The sequence below is a fragment of the Staurois parvus genome, unplaced genomic scaffold (genome assembly GCF_062004578.1).
Source record: "Staurois parvus isolate SC_StPar_1 unplaced genomic scaffold, SC_StPar_1.0 ptg000147l, whole genome shotgun sequence".
Lineage (NCBI taxonomy): Eukaryota > Metazoa > Chordata > Amphibia > Anura > Ranidae > Staurois > Staurois parvus.
Genome location: NW_028317943.1, coordinates 26582384 through 26607320, shown reverse-complemented (window position 1 = coordinate 26607320; position 24937 = coordinate 26582384). Strand labels below are relative to the sequence as shown.

The 24937-nt window shown below is 40.1% G+C and overlaps 2 protein-coding genes across 14 annotated transcripts in view; one reads left to right on the top strand and one right to left on the bottom strand.

The window, feature by feature from the left end:
* The window catches only part of GRIP1 (glutamate receptor interacting protein 1), an 892229-nt gene extending 873491 nt beyond the window's left edge, over positions 1-18738 (top strand). For all 12 annotated transcript variants that reach the window (XM_089674172.1, XM_089674168.1, XM_089674167.1 and 9 more), the window contains 3 exons: positions 11417-11650; positions 13813-13959; positions 17173-18738. In XM_089674172.1, coding sequence (XP_089530298.1) covers positions 11417-11650; positions 13813-13959; positions 17173-17409 — 618 coding nt within the window. In that variant the 3' untranslated portion in view covers positions 17410-18738. The remainder of the gene's footprint in view (positions 1-11416; positions 11651-13812; positions 13960-17172) is intronic.
* Positions 18515-24937, bottom strand: part of HELB (DNA helicase B) — a 64771-nt gene continuing 58348 nt past the window's right edge. Inside the window, exons 14-15 of one of the 2 annotated variants that reach the window (XM_089674179.1) lie at positions 23094-23624; positions 18515-22001 (exon numbers count right to left, since the gene is read on the bottom strand). In XM_089674179.1, the coding sequence (XP_089530305.1) occupies positions 21918-22001; positions 23094-23624 (615 nt within the window). In that variant the 3' untranslated portion in view covers positions 18515-21917. The remainder of the gene's footprint in view (positions 22002-23093; positions 23625-24937) is intronic. The other variant, XM_089674180.1, reaches the window with a different exon arrangement.

The following is a 24937-nucleotide window of genomic DNA, read 5'->3' as shown; positions in this document are numbered from 1 at the left end:
CTCTAATATTAAACTACACTCGAGGTATTACCCAATATGGTATTATGCGTACTCACCAATAAAGAGGGATAAAGGAGTAGCGATCGGGTTCTCAAAAAATGTGGGTTTTGTTGCAAAGGAGAGATTGGTGGACCCAGAGGGCCGGTTCCTATTCTTAAGAGGGAAAATATGGGGACAAACCTATACCTTTGTCAATATCTATTGCCCGAATCAAAACCCATAAGTATTTCTGTATGGAGTGTTGGAGAAAATTATGGAGTTTAAGAGGGGGATGTTGGTCTTGGCAGGAGATTTTATTTTCTGTCTTGACCCATGGATGGATACGTCATCGAATGTGCAGAGAAGAGGAGGTAAAAAACTAAGAATGTTGAAAAAGAGGTTACATCAAAGTCAGTTAATGGATATATGGAGGGTGAAACATCCTAGAGAAAGAGCTTATACCTTCTCTCTCTGGCGCATAGATCATACCCACTGTTGGACTATATAATGATCGAGCATAGACAATTGGATGCATTGGTTAAATCTAATATTGAAATTATGTCTATCTCTGGTCATGCTCCTGTCACGGCGAGAATAAAGGTAGGAAGAGAATGGAACAAAAGCCAACGTGGAGACTAAATGAGACGCTTATACAGGACCCTGAAATAGAGATGAGACTAAGGGAGGAAATAGAGCTTTTTTTTCTGCTAAACAAAACTGAGGAAGTCTCTGTGGCCACTATTTGGGAAGCACATAAGGCGTATGCGAGCAGAATCGCTGCAAGCGTATATAACAATTATTCTAAAAGAAGGAAAGGGTAGCTCACAATGTGCTAGTTACAGACCTATATCACTTCTAAATAGATACAAAACTGTTTGCGAAGGTGCTCGCTACGAGGTTAAAAGAGCTGATGCTTGAATGTATACACTTAGATCAAGTGGGCTTTGTCCCATGAAGGGAAGGGAGGGATAATGGTTTAGGACAGGGGTGGGCAACTGTGGCCCTCCAGCTGTTGGTGAACTACAAGTCCCATCATGCCATTGCCTTTGGGAGTCATGCTTGTAACTGTCAGTTTTTCAATGCCTCATGGGACTTGTAGTTCTACAACAGCTGGAAGGCCACAGTTGCCCACCCCTGCCCTAGAGGTCTTGGGAATAGGTACTAAGATGAGCTGGATAAAGGAGTTTTATAATGGCCCGACAGCGGCAGTTAAGGTAAATGGGTTTCTCTCGGAGTCTTTTAAGATGTACAATGGTACAAGACAGGGATGCCCGTTATTTGTTTTATCCTTGGAACCTTTGTTGGCAATGGTAAGAAATACTATAGATAGTATTTACTATGTTTTAAATTGTGAACCCTGGGTTAACGTTACCTAACTTAATGAGGTTATTAAAAGAGTACAGAAACGTTTCAAGCTTGAAAATAAACCCCATAAAATCAGAGATCTTGAATATTAATATTTCGAAGAAAGAGATGCAGATTCTACAAAAGAACTTTCCATTCTTATGGAGGGAGAAGGAATTGGGCTATCTAGGAGTAAAATTGACCCCTTCTATAAAAAATATATACTGGGTAAACTATATCCCATTAATAAACTAAATAAAGGAGGAGCTGAGAAGACTTTCAAGGAGAAGGGTCTCTTGGATTGCGCGTATAACTTTGGTTAAGATGGTGATAGTTCAAAAACCCTATATAAATTCCATATATTCCCAGTCCATATTCCAAGATCCTTCTTTTCAATAATAAAAAAAATAATACTTAAATATATATGAAGCCGAAAATTGGGTATGAACTTCTGTGTAATAAGAAAGAAAAAAAGAGGATTAAATTTGCCTGATACTAAGAATTATTACACAGCGGTGATACTCACGAATTGTAGATTGGACACACAATTCACAGGGGAAGAGTTGGGGTAAAATAGAAGGCACTTTAAGTAACACACGATTAGAGAGGATTATTTGGATACCTCGAAAGTTTCGTATTATGGATGAGACTAGTAGTACACTGACACAGGAGGTGTTAAGAGTATGAGATGGATTATATAAACAAGTGGAGTGGAAGTATAAGTCACTGTTGATTCCCCTGATGGGTACTGATTTTTTTTTTGTTGGTTTAAAGATGTAGATGCACAGTTGGGGGATATAGTAGTCAAGGGGGAGTTTTCAAGATTTAACCTCCCTAGCTGTCTGATTATGTCCATATTTCTGTGCTCAAAGCGGTAAATTTTTTTTGCATGGAAATATGTATTTTTTTTATTGTAGGCCTGTAATTTTTAGGAATAACTAACTGAAATCTGTCTGAACAAGAGTCTAGTAAACATCCCAGGTATGTTACAATTTGAAACACGAAATCATAAACTATAATTTAATAAATAATCATAAAAAATTATAATATAATAATAATAAATTTAATTCAATAATATCGAACCAAAAACACTGAAATTTTAAATAGAGCGCCACGTTCGCACATCACTGAGCAAAGTCGCAAAATCGTTTTCAGTGTCTGATGACGAATTTCCACACGAATCATCACTCAATTCTGCAAGTGGTTCTGATTTACTATCGCTGTTCTCTAGCTGGTCTAAAACCGCTTTTGACCTAAAGGGACACTTTTTGGACACCATGGACGTTTCTCAGTTTCCAGGCAGAAAAAACAGTAAAAATGCAGGCAGGGCAAGACAAAGCACTAGGGACAAAATGTATGTGAAATGCTTTGATACAGTAATGTTTTACTATGTGATTTTAGTGTATGTCACTTTTTGTAATTTTCAAATTGCCCGCCATTCCGTCCCGACGCTCGCAGGGAACGGAACCCAGATGACAGATGCCGGCATCGGCCGGAGGACATTACAGGGGACACTGCAGGAGGGACATCGTGGGAGCGCAGGACAAGGTAAGTGAAGAGCAGATCCCGGAGCAGCGCCGCATGATAGGAACGAGTGTAGCTCAGGGTTACCTCTCGTGGTACTGAAACTTTACCCCGAGCTACACTCGGGAATACTGCCAGGGAGGTTAAACTGTAAAATAGAGCTATTTGTAGAATTAGATGAATTGAGATATTATTTATTAAGACATTTTGTTTCGAAGTTAACCCCTGAGGATGGCGGAGGACATGCTCCCAATCGAAAAGATGTTGGGCTGTAGTAGGGCTTTGAAACATGTCACTTCTGGGATATATAAGATTCTTACTGAATTGAGGGGGGTGGGTCCTCCTTTGTTCTTAGAGAAATGGGAAATGGAACTGGGAACAAAAATGAATGAATCACAGAAGAATAAAATGTTTAAATTAACACATGGGGTGACGAATATGAACACGGTTGAAATTAATTACAACATTTTTAGAGAGATGGTATTTGACAATAGACAAATTGTTGCTTATAGACAATGAGTAGAAGTCTCACTGCTCTGTTGGAGGGGATGTGGAGCTAGGGGAACAATTGCTCGTATTTGGTGGGATTGTCCAAAAATACAGGGGTTTTGGCAAGATTTAATCCAACTTATACAAGAGATACTATATGATGACTATACAGAAGGATCCTTGGGTGTGTTTATTTTATGTCAGATGTACCAGTGAAGCAGTATAAAATTAGTGTCTTGTACCATCTAATTAGTGCAGCTAAAGGGCTTATTCCCAAATTCTGGCAGGTACAGGATCCTCCAACAATGAGGGACTGGTTAGAGAGGGTTGATTATATAAACAAGATGGAGGAGTTATAACATATAGACAAAGGTAAAATAGAAAAATTTAGAAAGGAATGGTGAAGATGGCTTGACTTCAAGACATCCAGAAAATATATGGAAGTAGTGGGAGGCCCAGTGATCTGATCCACGGTAGGAGATTCAGAGGGAATGTCTTGTATGACTGTAGCAGAAACCGGAAAAGGGAAAAGAAAGGTTGGAGCAAAAGAAAGAATACAGGAAAAATAAGAGTAGGAAGAGAGGGTTGAGGAGAAAGGGTATAGACATGAACTGGACTGTTGGAAAGAGATGGGAAGAGAGATATGGACTGGGGTGGGGACAGGGGAGGTTGGGACGGGAAATTTAGGTGAATTATTTGTATTTTAGATGTAATTGATATAACGTTGTGTTTTTGTAGTGAAAAACTTAATAAAAGATATAATTTAAAAAAAAAAAAAAGAATATTACTCTTTCCCTGATGTTTTTTCTCGAGAGAAGTGGCTTCTTTGCTGCCCTTCTTGACACCAGGCCATCCTCCAAAAGTCTTTGCCTCACTGTGTGCAGATGCACTCATACTTGCTTGCTGCAATTCCTGAACAAGCCCTGCACTGGTGGTTCCTAATCCTGCAGCTGAATCAACTATAGGAGATGGTCCTGGTGCTTGCTGGACTTTTTTGAGCACCCTGAAGCCTTCTTCACAACAATTGAACCACTCTCCTTGAAGTTTTTGTTGATCTGGTAAATCGTTGATTTAGGTGCAATCTTAGTAGCAGCAATATCCTTGCCTGTGAATACCTTTTTGTGCAAAGCAATGATGACTGCAGGTGTTTCCGTGTAGGTAAATTAATATTTGTGTCATTCTCAAAACCTTTGGCCAGGGCCTCAACAAATACTACACGCCATTGTCTAGCCTCAGGGCAGCATCTTAGCTTGGGGACACCCGTATCGCTCTTAATAAAGCTACCTCTCCTGTGAATACTGCTTCCAGCTATTTTATTAATCTTGAAGGAGCATATTTAAATGGGACATGAAAGTTTACTTAAGGAGATGGGTAGGAAACACTGCAGGACCTGGAAGCAGCTTCAACCAGGAGCATTGTTCATGTAAACAAATCTGCAATTGAGTAAACCGTAACGTATTTGCTAGGCCACATGGTTATACCTGAGGGAGATTATATGTGATCGATTTTGCAGCAGTACGATGCGTTAATCAGCACTGATGAAAAGTATAAAAACCTGATTGCAAGTGTTTTAACCTTGCACAATTCAACAGAACAAACTCCCATCAATGGCTTTCAATGTCAAGCATATAAATATGCCAGCTACCCCCTAGTTATCAGAACATCTTGTATGTTCCCATACATCCCATCACCAGAATATGTGCCTGTTTTTAAAAGGCTGATCTGTGTGCTGGCTGATAGCATGTGAATCTTTCAGAAGAGTATGTCCTCTGCTTGTGTGTTGAGTGAATCTGAAAAGTCTTTGGTTCTTCCTATATCTGCTGCATATGCCTGATGAATGGGACATGTATCAATGGAATAATACCATGGTTCAAATAGAAAATCCAAATGATGTTTTACATACAGCACTTGAGCATAGGTGCATGATCAGTGAAACAATGATGTACTGGCTCTGAATCCCATTTAATCCCAGGGACTGGAGTTCAGTCAGCTCTGTGAATGGAGTGCTGTGTCCTAGATGTGCTTATAATGCCCAAACAAACATGCCATTCTGATTGAGGCTATGTGTAGTCTTGTGCCAAAATCTGGACTCCCTGCTCAAATGGTATTCTCAATGAGGCAAAGCTAATACAAATCCTGCAGGGAATACATACGGGTTTTTTTTTCTACAAATTGTAATGCACATTTCCCCAGTAAAACACAACATATTCAAAAAGTACTGAATTGTCAGTACTTAATTAGAATACATTTGTCAGAAATCACAAGTTTCAGACATCTTTGTTTTAAGAATTTCTTCGGCTCAAGTTTCTATTTAGGAATTATCCTTGAATTCACTTCACGTTAGTACAGTATTGTTTATTACAGGTACTTATATAGTGCCATCAATTTACACAGTGCTTTACATATATATTGTACATTTACATCAGTCCCTAACCCTCAAGGGGCGTACAATTTAAAGTCCCTAACTTACATTCATACATACACATACTAGAACCAATGTAGACAGGAGCCAATTAACCTACCGCCATGTCTTTGAAGTGTGGGAGGAAACTGGAGTACCCAGAGGAAACTCATGCAGGCACTGAGAGAACATTGCAGTCTGATGTCCAGGTGTCACAACAGACAGTTTGTATTGAAAACCTTACAGAGATTCTAACTATTCCATAGTAAGTGAAAACATGAACTGGATATGGGATTAGGGCATCATTCACACTTTTGTGTAGCAGGAACTCATGTTCCTGCTCCTGTATTTGTGTGGGTGATTTTCACGCGATTTCGCATATCATGTGTAGGATGGCCTATTAACTTCAATGGGCTGCCGTATGCGTATTTGTCACCCAAAAGAAGCTCTTGCTTCAAACTTCATGAGACTTTAAAGGCGTGGCTTGCTGTGATTGTCTTGCGATTCTGTTATGCAACAATTGCCATTTAGAATGCAAGGCACCCAAACACGTCGCACGTTTTGCAGTGGTAGCCATGCGAGTTGAAATTGATGGCCTTTCAAAATTGGGGGAGGAAATTGCAACAATTTTGCCCAAGTGTGAATGGGGCTTTAAACTTTTGTTCAAGTATTTCATAGCTAATCTGAAAACTTAAATCGCGGTATTCTTTAAAATTCCAACCTCGTTTCTTTACTGTCTGTAGGACATCAGCTCCCAGGTTATGTTGCTAATTAGTAAAATGTATTCTTTCCAGTACCGGCTTATTATTCTCTGTGCCTCTGGCTGCCCTATAACCACAAAGCATAGCAGATCAGCCCCACACTTAGTAATTAGTGTGTGGTTTGTTTTTATCTTAAGACTTTTCTTTTACTTCCAAGTGTACCTTGGATTTTAAAGCAAGTTTTGTTCAATGCCCCCAACTTATTTTAGTGATATATTTATTGCCTTCTGAAAATTCCTTCTGACTATTGCTCAGTGTAGATTTTATTTAGGCAAGCTAAGTGTGTAGAGTCCTAGGTACTGCATACCTGACCTATGCACTGACCTACCACTGATCCTCCTCCTCCCCCACTTTTTCTTTTTTTGGGTGAGGGGAGCTGGGTGGAAAACTGTCAGACAAACAGGGGCTTCATCCATTCAGATGCAGCCCCCATTTGGGTATTACAATAGTTTGGCAGGGGAATTTGTATATCCACACTATATACCATGGATAGAGGAATTGGCTGTACTTTTTTTTTCCCGTTCAGCCTACAGAAAGTTTATCAGTGCATGGGTAGCCTAAATGTTAATTTATTGCATGTTTGTCCATGGTCAGTGACTGAGAAAGTTCTATGGCCAGAGACAGCCAGGCAACTAACAATGTACAGGTCTCCTATTTTTTTTTTTTTCTCAGGATGGCTTTCCTTTAATTTCTACAAGTGTCTTTACCTGGCTTGGATTAAAGCTGAATTAAGTACTTAAATTGTAATAAAAAAAAGAAAATGTAATATATACCAGGGTTCAGCAACCAATAGATCATGATCTACCAATAGATGTTGGTCAGGTCTTGCTGACCCACCGTCCCAGAGTATCAGAGTGCAATGCAGAGGGACTACTTGTAAAGTTGGAGCTGTAGTAGGGAGCATGAGCCGCATAAGGTGATGTCTCCTCTGTAGTGCTGGCTCCTACACCCTGTCATGGTTGGTGGGTGTAGCACCTGCCAAACATGGCCCACTCAAGTGAATGAGGCCGCTCTGCAAGTGCCTTGCAACCCTGTGCAAACAAGGTAAACAAGAGGTTAAACAGGCAGCGGTGTGTTGCTTTCTCACCACCTGCTTTAACCCCTTGGACCCTGCAAAAGCATGCAGTTGCGGGGCACTTGCAGAATGGCCCTCTTTACTTGAATGGGTCTCAACTGACAAGGCAGTAGCACCCACCAAAAGCAACAGGGGGTGTAATTCCTGCTATGGCATGTGTATACCTTTTGCCTGTTGCCTCAGCAACTAAAGAGGGTAGGGATTGGGGGCAGTAAATCCATGACTGTAGGGTTTTACCACCCCCCAGCTTTACATGTGATTGAGCCCTAAGAGTGCTGCTGCTGGATGCTACTAAGAGCTCATTCACAAGTGTAGCAGACACTATTGCTTCTCTGCAAAGTGACCCGAGTGTGTTTGACAGGTGGTGAGGAGGCGATATGTTGAATCCTCAACACCTGATTTAAACCCATGAATGCTGTTCAATGTATGCGATTGTGACACAGTAGTACTGCAATTGGAGCTTTAAATCAGGTGAGAGGAGGGGACACTGGCTGACACTGTGATCTTTGACTTCTCCCATGTTGTCCAGGTAGATCTCCAACTCTTTAAGGTTGTCTACCCTTGACACACACACACACTATTAAGTGCAGCAACTTAATGCTAAATGTGCAGTACACTTTGGAACATGCCGTATTGGTCCCCTGCGGACTGTGTTTTTACTTATTTTCATTAAGAAAAACCTACAAAATGTGAGCTTTGATTTTGGGTGTCCAAACCTTTGCACGTGACTGTACATTACCAACATAGTGCACTTCGTATAAAAGAAAACCCTATTCACAGTGTCTGCTGTAGTCTGGTCCTTTTAGTATTTGAAATTCACTATTTTATGCCACAAATTGAAATATTAACCAGATTTTAGGAATTTCTTTGTAGTCATTCATTTTGCTTAAAATAGGTATGGCTCCTACTGTTTATACATGTCCCAGTAATTTCTTATGATAGCCCTCTGCTATTTTTGCCATCTTTTGTATGATAAATGAAGCTCTCATTAAAACCATTAGTATTTTTACCTGGGAAAAAAAGCTTTGAGTTATTTCTGTAAGATGTATTTTCTATGCAATCAGGATTATTGACAACCCAGTGCTTTCAGCAATGACATTATGCAACATGACACACAATGTACCGTCAGTTTTCTATTTAGATAAAAAGTTGACAAGTCTATGCATGTTCTTCGTTACAGATGTCATTCAATTACCTGCTTTATCCAAACCTGTCACTTTCGGTTATAATTAGTAATCTAGTCTGAACCACCAGGCAGATGCACAATACAGAACTGTAATGTGCAGGGTCAATATTAAACTAAAGCGGAGAAGGAAAAACACAGCGCATAGGACTGTTGTCCACAATAACCATCCAGGTGTCATTTTCTGTACTGCAGTGCACAAATACCTAGAACCCGTTTTCTTTGTTGCAGTTTAAAGGTCCGTGAACACTTTTACGATGTGGCAATGTATGTTATATGCATTGTCATTCATTCTGAATGGTACCACAATGCACCTTACTGATTAACATGGGTTGCAGCGCATAGCACTAGTGGTGTGCTGTCCAGTATGGTACATGTACCTATTTTGGCTCATGAGGGAATCCTTTCAAATAACTGGGCTCTGTTCAGTACAGGGCTCATTGACATTTTTTGTGTTTATATACAATATTTTCTTTATAATTTGGGGGGAATTCATAAAGCGTGTCTGCAACACTCTTTGGAATTCTATTGGGTTTTTGCAACAAAATTGTCAGTGATTGCGCCAGCTTCATGTATCTTTCAGAAACGGATACATGGATTTGTGGGAGGGTGGCACTGTGTTTATGTTCATACTGGACACTCCTTCCTTATCTTAATCTTTTGGTGAGCTGGGAGTTAATACAACTAGTTGGCTGTCAGAAGCTCTCATGAAGAGAGCTTGACCATGCATGCCCTTTCCTGCTAGATCTGCCATTCATAGAAGTTATACTACTACTTCTGTGAATGGAACATAATCTCTGAGTGGGGGGCGGTCGGATGATCGATGATGATTGTTGTTGTTATTATTATTATTATTAATAATAATAGGATTTATATAGCGCCAACAGTTTAAGCAGCGCTTTACATTATAAGGGGGACAGTACAATTACAATTGGAGGGCCCTGTTAATGGAGCTTACAATCTAAAGGGAGGGGGAGGTGGTACAAAAGGTAATAGCTGCAGGGGATGATCTGATGGAGGTGACTCAAGTAGTACAGTTCTTAGGGGGAGGTGACTCAAGTACAGTTCTTAGGTGGAGGTGGGGTAGGCTTCCCTGAATAAATGGGTTTTCAAGGATCGCCTAAAAGCGGCGAGGGTAGGAGCTAACCGGGTATACTGAGGCAGGGAGTTCCAGAGGATTGGAGAGGCTCTGGATAGGTCCTGGAGGCGAGGCTGGGAGGAGGTAACAAAGGAACTGGAGAGCAGGAGGTCTTGAGAGGAGTGGGCAATATCTGAAGATGAGGTTGGTGGTGTAGCTGGGGGCGATGTTGTGGATGGCCTTGTATGTTGTGGTTAGTATTTTGAATTTTATATGTTGGGGCAGCATTCTTAATAGACTGAAGGGGGTATAGCCTGTGTAGGGGTAGGTCAGTGAGGAGGGAGCTGCAGTAGTCAAGATGTGAAATAAGGAATTAAGGGTAGAAAATAGTTGATGAGAGTGGTGTAGCAGGTTTGTTTAGCAGTGTGGAGGCAGGAGTTGTATTTGAGAAGGGCAGATTTGTAGAGTGAGGAATTTAGTTTTAGGCCACGCTCTCAGCTATGTCTCTTGAGACTTCTGGTGTTGTCTGTTTGCCAGGGTTGTAGCAGGCAAGGCCTGGTTCTTTGTGTAGAGAGAGGAGCGAAGGGGTCCAGAGTGGATGACAGTGTGGTGTTGTAGGCAAAAGTGGGCAGGACAGCGGTGCAATTGTATCATAAAGGCAGTCAATAGCAGGATGAAGAGTGGAAGGGTTGAGGTGGCGAAGGTTCCTGCGGGTAACCGTTTGCAGATTGGAGGCATGGGGGTAGGAAAGAGGGAGAGTGTAAAACTGATAAGGTTGTGATCAAAGAGAGGAAAGGGGATATTAGAGAGGCTGCAGGGAGTGCAGAGGTGGGAGAATGAGGTCGAGGGTGTTGCCATTGAAGTGACTGGTGGTGGTTTTTGTCCATTGTATAGGGTTAAAAGAGGTTAAGTTGAGTAGTTTAGAAGAGGCTGAGGTGTTAACATTGTTTGGAATGTTAGTCACTGAGGATGATGGGGGTACTTCAGAGGAGAGAAAGTACGGTAGCCATGCAGAAAAATCATTGAAAAAGCATGAGACAGGGCCGGGAGGCCAGTAAATGACTGCAATCCTCAGACAAACTGGTCTCTGCTCCCTGTATTTACAGATCCTGTGTTCTTAAATAAACTAGCAGTAGTAAGAGATACCTAAATATGTCACACGTGTCAGTACTGTTACTAAAAATGGCGCAAATGCTTGGCTGAATCAAGCAGAGATAGTTTAAGAAAATTTTCACAAATGCTTTATTGATTTCCCCAGAATGTATCTTTAGCCTAATAATTGGCTCCATTGATCAGTGCATGCGGTGCTTTTTCCCCAGCCGCTAGATCTAAGCCTGCAAAGGAGAGCTGGAATCTGGTAGTATGAATTGGATTGATAGCTGTAGAAAACCTGTATAATAATAATAATTCTACTTTTTTTTGTACATAAGGTTAAACATGTAACTACAATTACAATATATGCCTCTATTCATTTATTCCAATGCTTATATACATTTAATGGGCTATAGGATTAGTTTCTTTAGTATGTTCAACCATGTAGCCCTGAAGGAGTGAATAAGAACTGTTTATATTTCTGCTGAAGGCAACCATCATGTCTGGCAGCACACTGAGCCTAAATCATGACAATGCTCAGCCTCGTGGGCAGCTGGGCCGCCAAGCAAGTTTCCAAGAGAAGAGCTCTGTCAGACCACATTACAGCCAGAGCACCCGCAGCAACACACTACCATCTGATGTAGGCAGAAAATCTGTAGCTATGAGAAAACTCAAACAAGAAATGAAAGAAATTATGTCACCAACTCCTGTGGAGTTACACAAGGTCAGTATGCATGCACTTTGCAGTTCTCTTCAATCTGAAGTACATGCTTTACATTGCTCTTTATAATAACTACATGAGATTCTTTATTAGTTACATCACTGTCCTTGTTTTTTTATTTTATTGTGGTTATATTTTTCAACAGACCATCATGCTAAAACACAAATTGCGTTTTTGGAAAATGGTTTGTACTGAGCTGTATTAAATATCTACGCTTTTTAAACACTGCTTGTTACTGGTCTTGTCCCTTTATCTTATCTGTTGTAACTGGGAAGATATGTTGCTTGTTGCCATAAAAGTAGCTTGGACACAGCTCTGTATTTGAAAGGTTCTTTAAGGTGGTCCTAAACTTCTCATTCAGTTAGCTTTCAGTAAACAAGGGGCATGAAAGCCAGCTGTAATGTAGAAGTGTTTATAAGATTCATTGTGCCTTTCTACATAGGGTTAAAACAAACCTTTTGTCAATATCGGCAGGTAGGTAGGGATAAGTTGGTCTTCACAGACTTTGGAGCCTCACAAGCAGATCCAGCAGCTCTTCAAGAAACATGACCTAAACTTATCAGGCACATCACCCACAGCAGCTCTGCAATGTGGTCACTGACGACATTCACTTTGACTGTACTGCTGCTGTGGCTCCAGGTAAAGTGACCCAAAACACGGGGCGCCCTGAAATGAGTATACAGCAAGTATATGGAGACTGTCATACCCTCATGTCTGTAAAATGTATTAAAATTGCCCTAATTTGGAATTTATATGTGTACATGTATCCAATCTGTCTTATCGGACTCTTGGAGATTCTATGGGCAAGCCTTCTGGACACAATGTCCAATACTCTTGAATGCCTTTTGGCATATTATTTTCTTTGAGATTTTGGTTTTTTTTTAACACGTGGTAGGTCACCAGGGCTTTACGCAACCCTTCCCATTCGTTTGGCTTGGGACTGGCATGCAGAAGGTGATAGCGCATGTGCACAGTCAATTTGTACACATACTACAGCCATTTAACCTACTAACAAGTCAGTGTGGGATTAAACCTGAGTATTTGGATGAAACATATGCGCCAGAACACTATCTGCTCTCATTGTTCAAAAATTTGAACCAAGACCTTAGTGCTGTAAATCCCAGCAATTAAGCCATGGAACCATCAACTTCAAATTTACTTTAACTATGCATATCTAGCTAAAAACGAATTCTATGAACACAGCTGCAGCTCATGTTCATCCAAGGCAACAGGCACATTTTAACATTTAATGGAATACTATTGGTAATAAATACTTATAAGTCACAGACGGTTATCAAGTCTCTTTTTAATAAGAACTGGTACAGTGCAAGGAATCACATTTTTGTAATTGGGTTTAAGTATCTTTTAACTTATATGTAGTGGCTGCATTAGGTTTCTTTTTTCAGGCTCAGTAGATTTTCTGCAAGTACAAAACAACAGTGGTTAACTCTTGCTGGAAATTCCAGTGTTCTTTTAACTTCCTCTGCATTAAACTGATAAATCAAGCCATCTGATCAGTTTTCCCAGCTACCTTTTGTGAACTACAAAAGAATACCTTCCCATGTAAAGGATTGGAGGAGGTGGTTTGTAGTTCTGATCAGGAGAGCAGCCTAGTGTGCACAGTGACTCCTTTCATAGATGCAGTGAAGAGAGTGAACATAACCACTCAGGGACAGGAAGTACAAAAAGAAAATCCCTGAAAATGGGAAATAATGCAGTCACCATATCCTAAGGGCTGCCAAGTTGCAATATATTAATTTTTGTCTTTAGATATACATACACTTTAAAGCATATCTAAAACCAAACATAAAATGGAAAAAAAGGTTTTGGCTAAAGTAGGGAAGGGTTAAAATTTGTGTCCTTTTATTTTTTTGCTGTCTGTGTCCTTTTGATAAGATTTCCCTTCAGTTTGTCCTGAAGATGCAACAATAAATGAGAGGAAAGATTTATAGAGCGAGGAGAGTTTTGGGTTTGTGCTCACTTTCCGTCCCAGTGACAGTGAGACAGAGAGGGTGAATGTTCTCAGGAGAATGCAGAAGGTGATTAAAACCTGACAGTATTGCTAACCCTACCCTACTCTGGGTTTAAATGCACTTTACTTATTCAAAAATCCAGTTCATTTGTATTACTCATGAATTAGTATTTGTGTGTGTTTTTTTTTTAAGATCTCTTTATTTAAAGACTCTGATAGAGAAGATTTTGGGTTTAGTGTAGCTGATGGTTTACTGGAGAAGGGCGTGTATGTGAAGAATATTCGTTCCAATGGACCAGGAGATATAGGAGGCTTGAAGCCATTTGACAGGTTACTGCAGGTAATACAAGACTGTGTTGTATGTCATGATTTGTATATAAAAAAAGTCTACTGCCAAATGTAAAGCAGAACTGAACACACTGGCTCATATTTCTATTGTCCCACAATGTCTATCTTGTTACACATGCATTTGCGTTTTATATAATTTTGTTTCTGCCTCACTGCGTAGTTAGGGGATGCTCTATGTAATTAGTCCCACCCTTTCTTCATGCTTTAGCCTTCATTCATCACATGTACTGTATTCTGCTGGAGCTAGACACACTGATTTTTTTTTTTTTACCTGTTATGATCTGCACACATTTTTGGATTAAAAAGCTTTCTAAGGTCCACAGTAAGTCATTTGGATATAGTATATACTAATTCAACTGAGACTGTGAGTTAAAGTTATCTTGCCAAAACTGGATCAGTTATAGAGATCACACTTGCGGTGCTTAGATTGGAAAAACAGAACAGTCAAAAAATCATTTGGGTCCAATCAAAAAATCTTCTATAGCTCTAGAAAACTGTGAGATGTGATATGGCTATATAGCAGCTTAGGACAGTGTAGCTATTGTCATACATACCTGCAAGTTTATCACAGCACAATGGCCTACAATACCAATACTACAGTGATTGCCTAATGAGACTGTTACACAAGTCAATTTATACATGTAGACAGTAGGAGCTGCCTGTGTTGCCATGTGCCATTCTGATTTCTGCTTCTATTACCTTCTAAAACAAAGGAAACAGAAGGTAGCATGTTTCACAAACAGACACAGAGCTAAGCAAAATACATTTCTCATAGACTGCCAGTTAACCCTTTCGGTGTCAGGTTTCAGCCTCCACAGAAATTGTAATGTCTTGCTGAGACATTGCCCTAACAAGAACCAGGATTCTTTCCAGATCAGGAAGTAAGCAGACAAGGAAAACGCTTGGTTAAACCAACCTGCTTGGTTCAAGAGGATTACAGTATAAGTCCGATAGAAGAACTGCTGGCTAATGTCAATTACTTAAGGATTTAATGCGGAGCTCCACCCAAAAGGAGAAGTTCTGCTTTAAGTCTTTCCCCAAAGGTGCCAATCCTTAATGGGGACCAGGGGACAGAGGGTGGGAAGCAGGTACCTGAATTTGACAGGTACCCGCTCCCACTTCCGCTGCGTTCGCCTAAGGTGATCGGAAGCAGACGTTGTCCTCCATCCCCCCCGGGCGTAACTTTCACATAAACCAATTAATTTACATGTATTGGGATTTTTTTATTTTAGCAGACATGTAGCAGAATACATTTTTGTGTAAATTTATAACGAAAATTGATTTTTGAAAGTTTTTTACTGAACATGTTAATGAGATTTAATATTGATAAATGTAAGGTTATGCACTTGGGGGTTAAGAATATGTATGCATCATACATACTGGGGGGGGGGGTACACCTGGGGGAATCAATGGTGGAGAAGGATCTGGGAGTTCTAGTAGATCATACGCTTAATAATAGCATGCAATGCCAAGCTGTGGTTTCTAAAGCGAGCAAAATCCTCTTGTATTAAAAGAGGTATAGACTCCAGAGAGAGAGATATCATATTACCCCGGTACAAATCATTAGTAACACCTCATCTGGAATATGCAGTTCAGTTTTGGCCACCAATTCACAAAAAGAACATTGGGGAACTGGAGAAAGTAAAGAGAAGGGCAACTAAAGTTAGAAGAGGCATGGAGGAGATCAGCTATGAGGAAAGATTACAGGAACTGAATTAATCTCCTCTTCTCAAGAGAGAATAAAGGGGGGATATGATCACCATGTATAAATACATCAGTGGTTCATATAATGAACGCGGTGTAGTTATTCACCCTGAGGTCATCACAGAGGACAAGGGGGAGCTCTTTACGTCTGGAGGAAAAGAAATTTAATCTCCAAACATGGAAAGGGTCTTCACAGTGAGAGCTGTGAAAATGTGTTTTTTTTTTTTTTTTTGAAGCAATCCACTGAGCTGGCCAGAACCAAGAGTTGGTTCTGGCCAGCTCAGTGGATTGCTTCAAAAAAAGACCTGGTTTGTTTCTTAGATACACAGAATCAGGGGCGGACTGACCATTTGGAAACTCGGGCACAGCCCGAGGTCAGTAGGGGGCCCCATGAGATGCCCCTGGTACCTTTTTCATAGGCTTTTTTGAGTTTGGGCAAGGACACAGGGGTCCCATGAGTTGTCAGTCCGCCCCTGCACAGAATATAACGGGATACTAACATTTATAGGTAAAGTGGATCCAGGGAATATACGATTGCCTCTCGGGATCAGGAAGGAATTTTTTTTCCCAGCAGGTGCACATTGGATTATGCTTTGCTGGGTTTTTTTTTTTTTGCCTTCCTCTGGATCAACTGTGGGTATAGGATTATAACTTTTTTTTTTTTTTCTATGGTTGAACTGGATGGACTTTTGTCTTTTTTCAGCCATACTAACTATGTAACATGTTTAATAGCAAAAAGTAAAAAATATTTTTTTTTTCTCAAAATTGTCAGACTTTTTTTATAGCACAAAAAATAAAAATCGCACAGGTGATCAAATACCATAGAAGGAAAGCTCAATTTGTAGGAAAAAAAAGAACATAAATGTTATTTTGCTGCAGTGTTGCATGACCACGCAATTGTCAGTTTAAGTAACACAGCGCCGTAACGCAAAAAATGGCCTGGTCAGGCAGGGGAGTAAATCCTTAGGAGGGCAAGTGATTAAAAGGCTACAAAGCTTCCCAAAATGTTTAGCAGAGACTATCTAAAGTTTCAAGAGCTCTGTGACCTTCAACTCACCAAGGCTGATATCCACATCACACCACGCAGTTACCTAGGTATCACTTACCACTAGCTCTGAGTAAAAATGTTTATACTCTACATATTCTGTAGTTGGGAGATTTCAGGAATGCTTCTGGATAACTTGATGTACATAATAGTAATTCTCACTAAGCTGGTTTTAAATTTTACATTTAGTATGTTTGATTTGCTGTAAGCCCACAACACTTAAGTATTGTTGGGTAGTGCCTAATATAACCTGCCCAAACCGTAAGGGCCCCAGTAGGGAGATTTTTTTTTTCATGCTCTTTCACTGCTTATACTAAGCAGTGCAGTCTTTAAGCTATAGGCTAGTGAAATGGTAAAAAGCAAATAGGTGTGTGTAAGTAAATGCTTGGTGATCAACTACATGCATGCAAATATCAAGTATTGTACTATTCATCCCTTGTTTTCCAATTACTGCAGGTAAACCACGTCCGCACCAGAGACTTTGACTGCTGTTTGGTTGTCCCATTAATAGCAGAATCTGGAAACAAGCTTGATTTGGTTATTAGCAGGAACCCCATTGCTTCACAGAAGGAGGCACCAGATCTACCAAGCCTACCGGTGGAGGAATGGACTGATCACAGTGACCCTTTTTCTCAGCAAACTAGTGGACGCTTAGCATCTCTGGATATGCGAGACTCAACAAATACTTTATAGCAAAATAATTTCTAGCACAGTGACTTGGTAGCAAAAAAAAACAAAAAAACAAAACTTGGTGCTGTATCCCTGTCCTACAGATCTGTGCCACTGAACCGCACAGATGTCACTATGTGGCTTTACTGTTAAGCACAGGGAATGTGAACCACTCGGTATCCTGAGGGTACTCTATGCGCCTGAGCCTGGAGTAAAATGATTTTTACAGATTCTACTGCTACTTTGTGACCACTCAAAATATTAGTGCCATTCCAAGCTTAACCTTGAACAAACATGGGGCTTTTGTGATGTGCAATGAACCTACTGAAATAAAAGTGGCTTATTTTACTACCAATCAACTGGGGCAGAACTTTTTGAACATTTAGTAGGTCCCTGTTGTACGAATGGGCCTGTGAATATAATTTATAGCTGCTAAGACTTTTGAGCAGGATTTTTAACTATGTTTAGCTTGTTGTTTTTTTTTACCCTATCTGACAAGATGACATGTTGCATCCAAACCATCCTTAGCCTTTATGCCAACTCCTGGTATACTGTATTGTGTGTGGTTTAGTCCTGAATGAGCCTCTACCAGATTCTTGCAGTGAATGGTCTCTGTTACTTTGTATACATGTTTTGCACCGTTAAATCACAATAAGGCTGAAATAAGCATTGTCTTCAAACCTACACAACTTCAACCTGATGTCAATCACTATATAATTTCAGATTCCTCAGGCCTATTCAGACTCTATGAAAGTTGTCTATAATGCAGACATTTCATCCAAGTTCTGGTGTTTGTATAGTATAAATAAGAGCATTAGCATTCAATGGTTTCCTATACCATGTCTCATTGTTTTAGAGGTGTACACGTTTAAAGAGCTTTGCCAATTTATCCCTGGAAGCAATAAAGTGATTCTTATTTTGATTGGAGACTCACCAGCAGCTCTGTTTGTGCTTCCTAGCATTGGCATCTGCTGAGTAGAAGAGGATCCAGGAAGCCTCCATCGTGTGTCTATATAACTGCACTCTACAGTCCTTTGGTATTGTCTAATGGATGTTATTCTTACCTGTGCAAGCATACTGTTTTACAACACACTGCCAGTCAAAATATGAAGTATACTATTACACAAAATTATGGGAGAAAAGGAAATCATTTATCATTTAATTAAATATGTATTTTTGTTTGTAACAAACGAGTATTTAACTGTAAAGTATTTTTGTACAAATTTAATACTTTAATAGCATGACATTTATTGTCTTATGTATGGTTTTGGGAACTGAAGCTGTTGAAACTTTGTATGGAACAATCATGATGTACAAAATGGAATAAACCATGATATAAAACAAGCAACAATACCGAAGACTCCTTGTCAGTAAGACTGGCTACTTGACTAAAAGAATCCGTGGTCACTAAGAAATGTACACTTGGTGTCAACAGTGGAGCCAGATTAGAGAGTGACACTTTTTAAAACAAATATAATTTAGCACTTTTCCAATATATACTAACATGCTATGTTGACAAACATTTTTTATAGCGGATGAACCTGACATTTTTTTGGCAGCAGTAGTTCAGAAAGATGTTATGTTGTAAACACTAGATTAAAGAGTATTGTGCACAGCATGCATTGATGAAGCACAAACTTTATGCAGGTTTCCTTACGTCTCTAATGCATCCTCCAGCTCCTGACTGGAAATGACCAAAAATGATCTGACTGTAGCTGTAAGCAAGGTTTTTACAAGCTTGAGGCAGTGCTCATTAAAGTTACATTCCCACTGTGAACGATATGAAGCATGATTGGAGCTTTGGAGAAAGATGCCTAATGTTTGTAAACTGCTTCAGACACATTTCATAAATGTCTGCATGATATGATACACATTAAACTAATATTTACTTAAGAGAACCCTATAATTATAGAAAATGGCTTAACTGCCATTGCTGAATTGTGTTTAAAAGGATTGGGGGCAATCATCTTGATTCTGACTACACCACCTCGTGAGTTGGTGACAGAGTAAACATACAGGATGGGAGCTTTTTAGACTTTGGCTGCATGCTTGTTCCTCGGCAGTAACTAACTAGGCCAGAGTTCCATGGAACCCTGGGGTTCCTCCAGAGGTTGTCTGGGGTTCCCTTGAGCAATTTCTACCTTTCAGGTAAGTGCCTGCTGACACCAATAATCTTTTTAGCTATCTGTAAGAGGCCAATTTGTCCTAATGACCATCAAATGTATCATGAGTTGTAGATATAGTCATTTTTATCAGGGGTTCCAGGAATTTCAAGGATTCCTCTGTGGAAAAGGTTGAGAAAGGCTGCACTAGGCATTGATGCAAGAATGAGTCACAGCACAAACAGCTACAGATTTAAAACAAGTTCGTGAAGGCAGCTCCATAATTGTGCCCTCACAGGGTCACTTTAGGACATAGCTATTCCTTAGTTTTAATGACCATATTTAATTACAAATTATCATACTGACAAGTCACAACACTTGTCATCTCTTATTTTTCTTTAACCCCTTTCACACCTAAGGGTAAAACAAATCTAAAATGCCTAGGCACAAATTAGCAAGGTTGACGTGTTAGTAAATGCGTACGTATCATCACAACTACTTTGTACATCCAGGTACATTAGACCACGATTTTTTTTTCAGGACAAATTGGGTTTTCATTTGGTGGTAAAGGGTAATGGATATCTCCTGATTTTCTTTTTTTATCAAAGGAAAACTGGCCCAAAATAGTACAGAAAACTATTTTTTTTAAGTTTAGCTGTGTGTTTCTTACTACCATAAGCTAACATCAAAGAACAACCCAAAATAAATTTTCCAGCTCTTGACTATCACAGCGATACCATATATGTGTATGCAATTTGTTGTTTGTACCCATAGTACAGCCCAGAAACAATAGTGCACTTTTTTTTTGGGGGGGGGGGGTAGTTTATTTATTTATTTTTTTTTACCTAAAACACACTGACACAAAATTAAAAAAAAAAAAAAAATCTTGACCCTGACCCAAACACTTACCCTGACAATGAACTTGATCAGACCTTGATCTAGGTATTTTTTTTTTTCTATTTATTTTTTTTTCCCTTTATGAATGGATGAGAGAGATACATTGTATCTCTCTAACTCCTGGCATAGAGGAAAAAAACACAAAGGGGCTGGGCTGTACAGTGACTGATCACTGTGATAGCCAATCAGACGCTATCACAGCAATAAGGTGACCCAGAATCGGGAGTCCCGATCATTAGAATGGGGCCTGGGGGCACACTCCCAGCAGAAAGACAGGTACGCAAATATGCAGCCCCACAGAAAAAAGCCCAGTTCTGTGAGGCCGCATATTTGTGTTATGTCGGCATCAAGGGGGTTAAAGATAAAGCAATTCTTTTTAGACACCTCATCACAATTGTGCGACTCCAGAGTTGCACAATTTCCAGTGTGACTTTAATCTGACTGTACACTCTGGATCAAAGTTTTCAAAGTCACTGCAACTTTAGAACGCACTGATTTGATGCCATTTAAATGAATCGCCTGCCACTTGTCATGTGATTTTGATATCCAAAGTCGCCCAAGTGTTAATGGAAACTTAAGCTAAATTTCTGTTACTACAAAAAACTGTTTGTAACTTTTATAACATTCAACAAGCATATGCTTGATATTAAAAAAAAAATGGAACTTTTAATAATGTCTTACTTTTTGGCTAAGCACACCATTGTGCACACTGAGTGCTGGATGGATGACTTGGTGCTTCTATCACTACTTAATAATTTGGTACCTGTATGAGGAAGATACTACACAAATCCCTACTTGCTGGCTGGCACACGAACACATCCTCATCACAGAAATTACCAAAAGGGAGTAGTAAGAAATAGAGTGGGAGACGGCAAAGCTAACTTCAGACAACTGTATGGGCAAGGCAGACAAAACGTGCATTTAAAAAGAGTAACTCTACTTTTGTTGAGAAAAAAAAAAAATTCCTCTCTAGCTGGTCTATGTACATTGCAGGGATTTTAACAAGCTGTTGCAGATTCCTACCTTTTGTTATGCTGAAGAAATGGCTGTTTGTGTCTATGTGCAGAGTGAATTTATATGGGAGTGCCTTTATAAATATCAATCAGTTGCTGCACCTGCAGGGCACTGAGGAAAATTGCAGGGCCTGCATCTGTTGAGGGCCGGTTCATGCCACATGCAGTCCAGTGCATTTTTTTTTCCTTTATCATAAATGTACAGATAGTAGGTTATATGGTCCAATGGCATAGTTCACTCCAGTGCGTTCCAGAAAAAGTAGAACATGCTGCATTTTTTTTTTATGCACTGAACTGTACTGGTGATTTATTGAATGCCTCTCTACAATTCAGCATTTATCACTACTTGCATCACATTAATCTAATAAGGCTTCTAATATACAAAAAATACATCATTAGAGTTTCAAGTAAACCCCTATTACAGTGCAAAGTCAAGCTGTATTACACCTGACAAGAGAATCTACTTGCTGTAGAAAAGGTTTCCAGCACCTAATCCAGCATCCTTAAAAGGTGTCTGTCCTCAGTGATCAAAAAGCTGCTTGTTACATGAACTATTTATGTGCAGGTTTTGAAGTCTACTTGAAGGAGAAATTTCTGCCGCACTCTGAAAAACAAAAATTGAAGAAAATTAGACATTATGAGGCGTTTGTTTTATACAAAATCTCTACAAACAAATTATGGGGCCATCGCTTATCTCCCTCTTGAAGTGTATGTAGACCAACAAAACGCAGAATTACTACTCTGCACATTTGTCCCAGGTCAAAGTATTGAGCTACAGTTCAGTTTTCATTTGAATTGTATATATTTTTATTCACATATATGCGGATAGGATGTGGTTTGAACCACATCCTATCCGCATGACATGTGAAAGAACATTGTTTGCTTTGGTGCATGTTCACATATGTCCGGTGCTGATTAAAAAGTCATGTACGATTTCTGAGCAGTGTGGTCCGGTTCAGTTGCGGATTACAGGTTATTGACTTCTATGGGAACCGTTTCTAAACCGAACGTCATCAGTTGTGAATAGGATAAAATCCTGAATTAATCCTGTCCTGAACCAGTGAACAGCTACTGTGTCAATTAGCTGTGAAACCTGAGCTTCAATCCGCACCACACATGTGAGAATCAGCACTCATAAAAAGTACTAGTATGCACCACATACTAGCACATTATGACAGACTTGCCTGTACACGGGGCCCTCCCGCACAGTGCTGTCACAAATCTTGGCGCTTCCATCTTCACTCAGTCTTCCTTCTGGGTTTGTGGGCCCCGGCTGTATGAATGGCTGAGGGGGCGCTGACATCTCTCCCCTGGCCTAGAGCTCTGAAGGTACGGCATAGGTATGCTATCCCTGCATTGGTGGCATCACCAGCTACATCACTTGTGAATATCTCCTAAACAGTTCAAGTGTAGGAAGACATTCACTGTACCTATAGGTAAGCCTCATTATAGGCTTGCCTGTAGGTACAAGTTAAAAGTGGACTTTACTTCCACTTTAAGCAATGTATGCTATTGGTGATATTAGGCTTCACTAACTGAGATCCTAATTATGGATTAACTTTGTCCATCAAAGGCTATCATACCAATGTTTACAAACCAGCAGTATATCCCCTGAATTGTTACAAGTACTTATGATTCCATACATAAAACTATAAATATATCGTTCCAACAGTAGACAAAAAAAAGAGAATGATACCATGGAGTTGTCACGCCGGTATAACTTGGTAGGGGTCTCCATATCATGTACAGGGATTCCTACCCGCTTCTGTGAGGGTGACTCCTCCACCGCTCGGCTTTCACGATTTACTGGCGAGCCTGATGGTGATGACATGTGGCCTGCAAAAACCTCTCCATCAGCGCAAGTGCTCCTGGAGGAGGCCATAGCTTGTGTGGTGGGCACAGAGGAGCATCGGAAGCGAGGAGGCGTTTTAAGCTGTGTGTAGGGCAGACCGGGCTTGCCTTGTGTCATCTGTGTTTTCATTGGATTGGTGGAAGTAGAAGCACCAGACTGTGGCCAGGCACCACTATGGGACAAGCTGTCCTTCAGACGCTGCTGGAGTCTAGTTTTTCTTTCACGAGACTTGTTAGCAATTGCAAGATCAAGCTGAGCACTGTTTGCTATTATATATACACGTTTTCGGCCCCGTGTGACAGCCGTGTATACATGCTTCCAGTTCTGTCTGCCAGCAGTGCCTAAAACATACACAATGGTGTCTTCTTCTGAGCCCTGGAACAAGGAATAAAAAAAGAATGAATAGATAAAACATAAGTGCTTGAAAAAAAACAATACCTTAGTGCTGTAAATTCTGCCCTTCATGGGGCTGACTTCTCCAACCAGTTAACATTAGCTCAAAGATTCTTGAAGACTAAGGCTCGTTCACACCATGGTGCAGAAACATCAGTTTTTCTGCACATGTTCTGCAAGGCCACAACAAAACCAATTGTTCTCTATGTGCCCTCTTCACACCACTTGTACCATGTGCAGATTTATTTCTGCGCAGGAATCTGCAACGTCTATAAAAATCATTGCAAATTGAAATCTGCATATCAGAAAAATTTTTTCTTTTAAATTACATAGCGCTTGTGGTCAGAAGGAGGAGGAATAGTGGCCCACTGGCGGTATCAGTGGAGAGAATAGAACTCCATCATTTGTGTCAGTGGCAGGAATAGTGCCCTATTAGTGGAAAGAATAGATCCCCATCATTTGTGTCAGTGGAAGGAATAGTGCCCCATCATTGGTATTAGTGGAAAGAATAGACCCCCATCATTTGTGTCAGTGGAAGGAATAGTGCCCCATCATTGGTATCAGTTGAAGGAATAGCACCCACTGTTGGTGTCAGTGGATGGAATAGTGCCCCATTGTTGGTATTTAGTGGGTGTAATAGTGCTCCATCTTTGATGTCAGTGGGAGGAATAATGTTCAGAGGTGGAAGGAAATATGGCCCATCATTGGTACCAGTGGAAGGAATATGGCTCCACTGTTGATGTCAGTGAGAGGAATTGTGTCCCACTGTTGGTGTTAGTGGACAGAATGATGCCTCATCATTGGTGGCAGTAGGAGAAAACAATGCTTTGTATCAATGAGAGGAATAGTGCCCAAGGGCCACATCCGACCACAGTTTGGTGATCACTGTTATACACCCTTACTGTAATACCTTCAATTATAATCTTAAGTGTGTGTAAACCATAACAATCAACTTCCATTTTCTCCTTTTTGGTCTATTAAATATACCGTTGACAGGGTTTTGTTGACGCTGTTTGGCAAGTGCAAACCAATGCTTATTGATTCTGCCAGAAATCTTGTGAGCTGATAACAGCAGAGAGTACAACGTTATCAGTAAAAATAAAAAGGTGAAAAAAACACCAATGCACCCATCACATCTATGATTTAAAATATTTATAATTTTTGTTCTTGGATTTTGATATGCTTCAGATTTTACCTTCTTGGGCACTTTCACAGTGGTCCATAGAAAAAAGGTGGCAAAAATGCATACTGCGTTTTTGCTGTGTTTTTTGGTTGCCTGACTCCCAGCATGCACC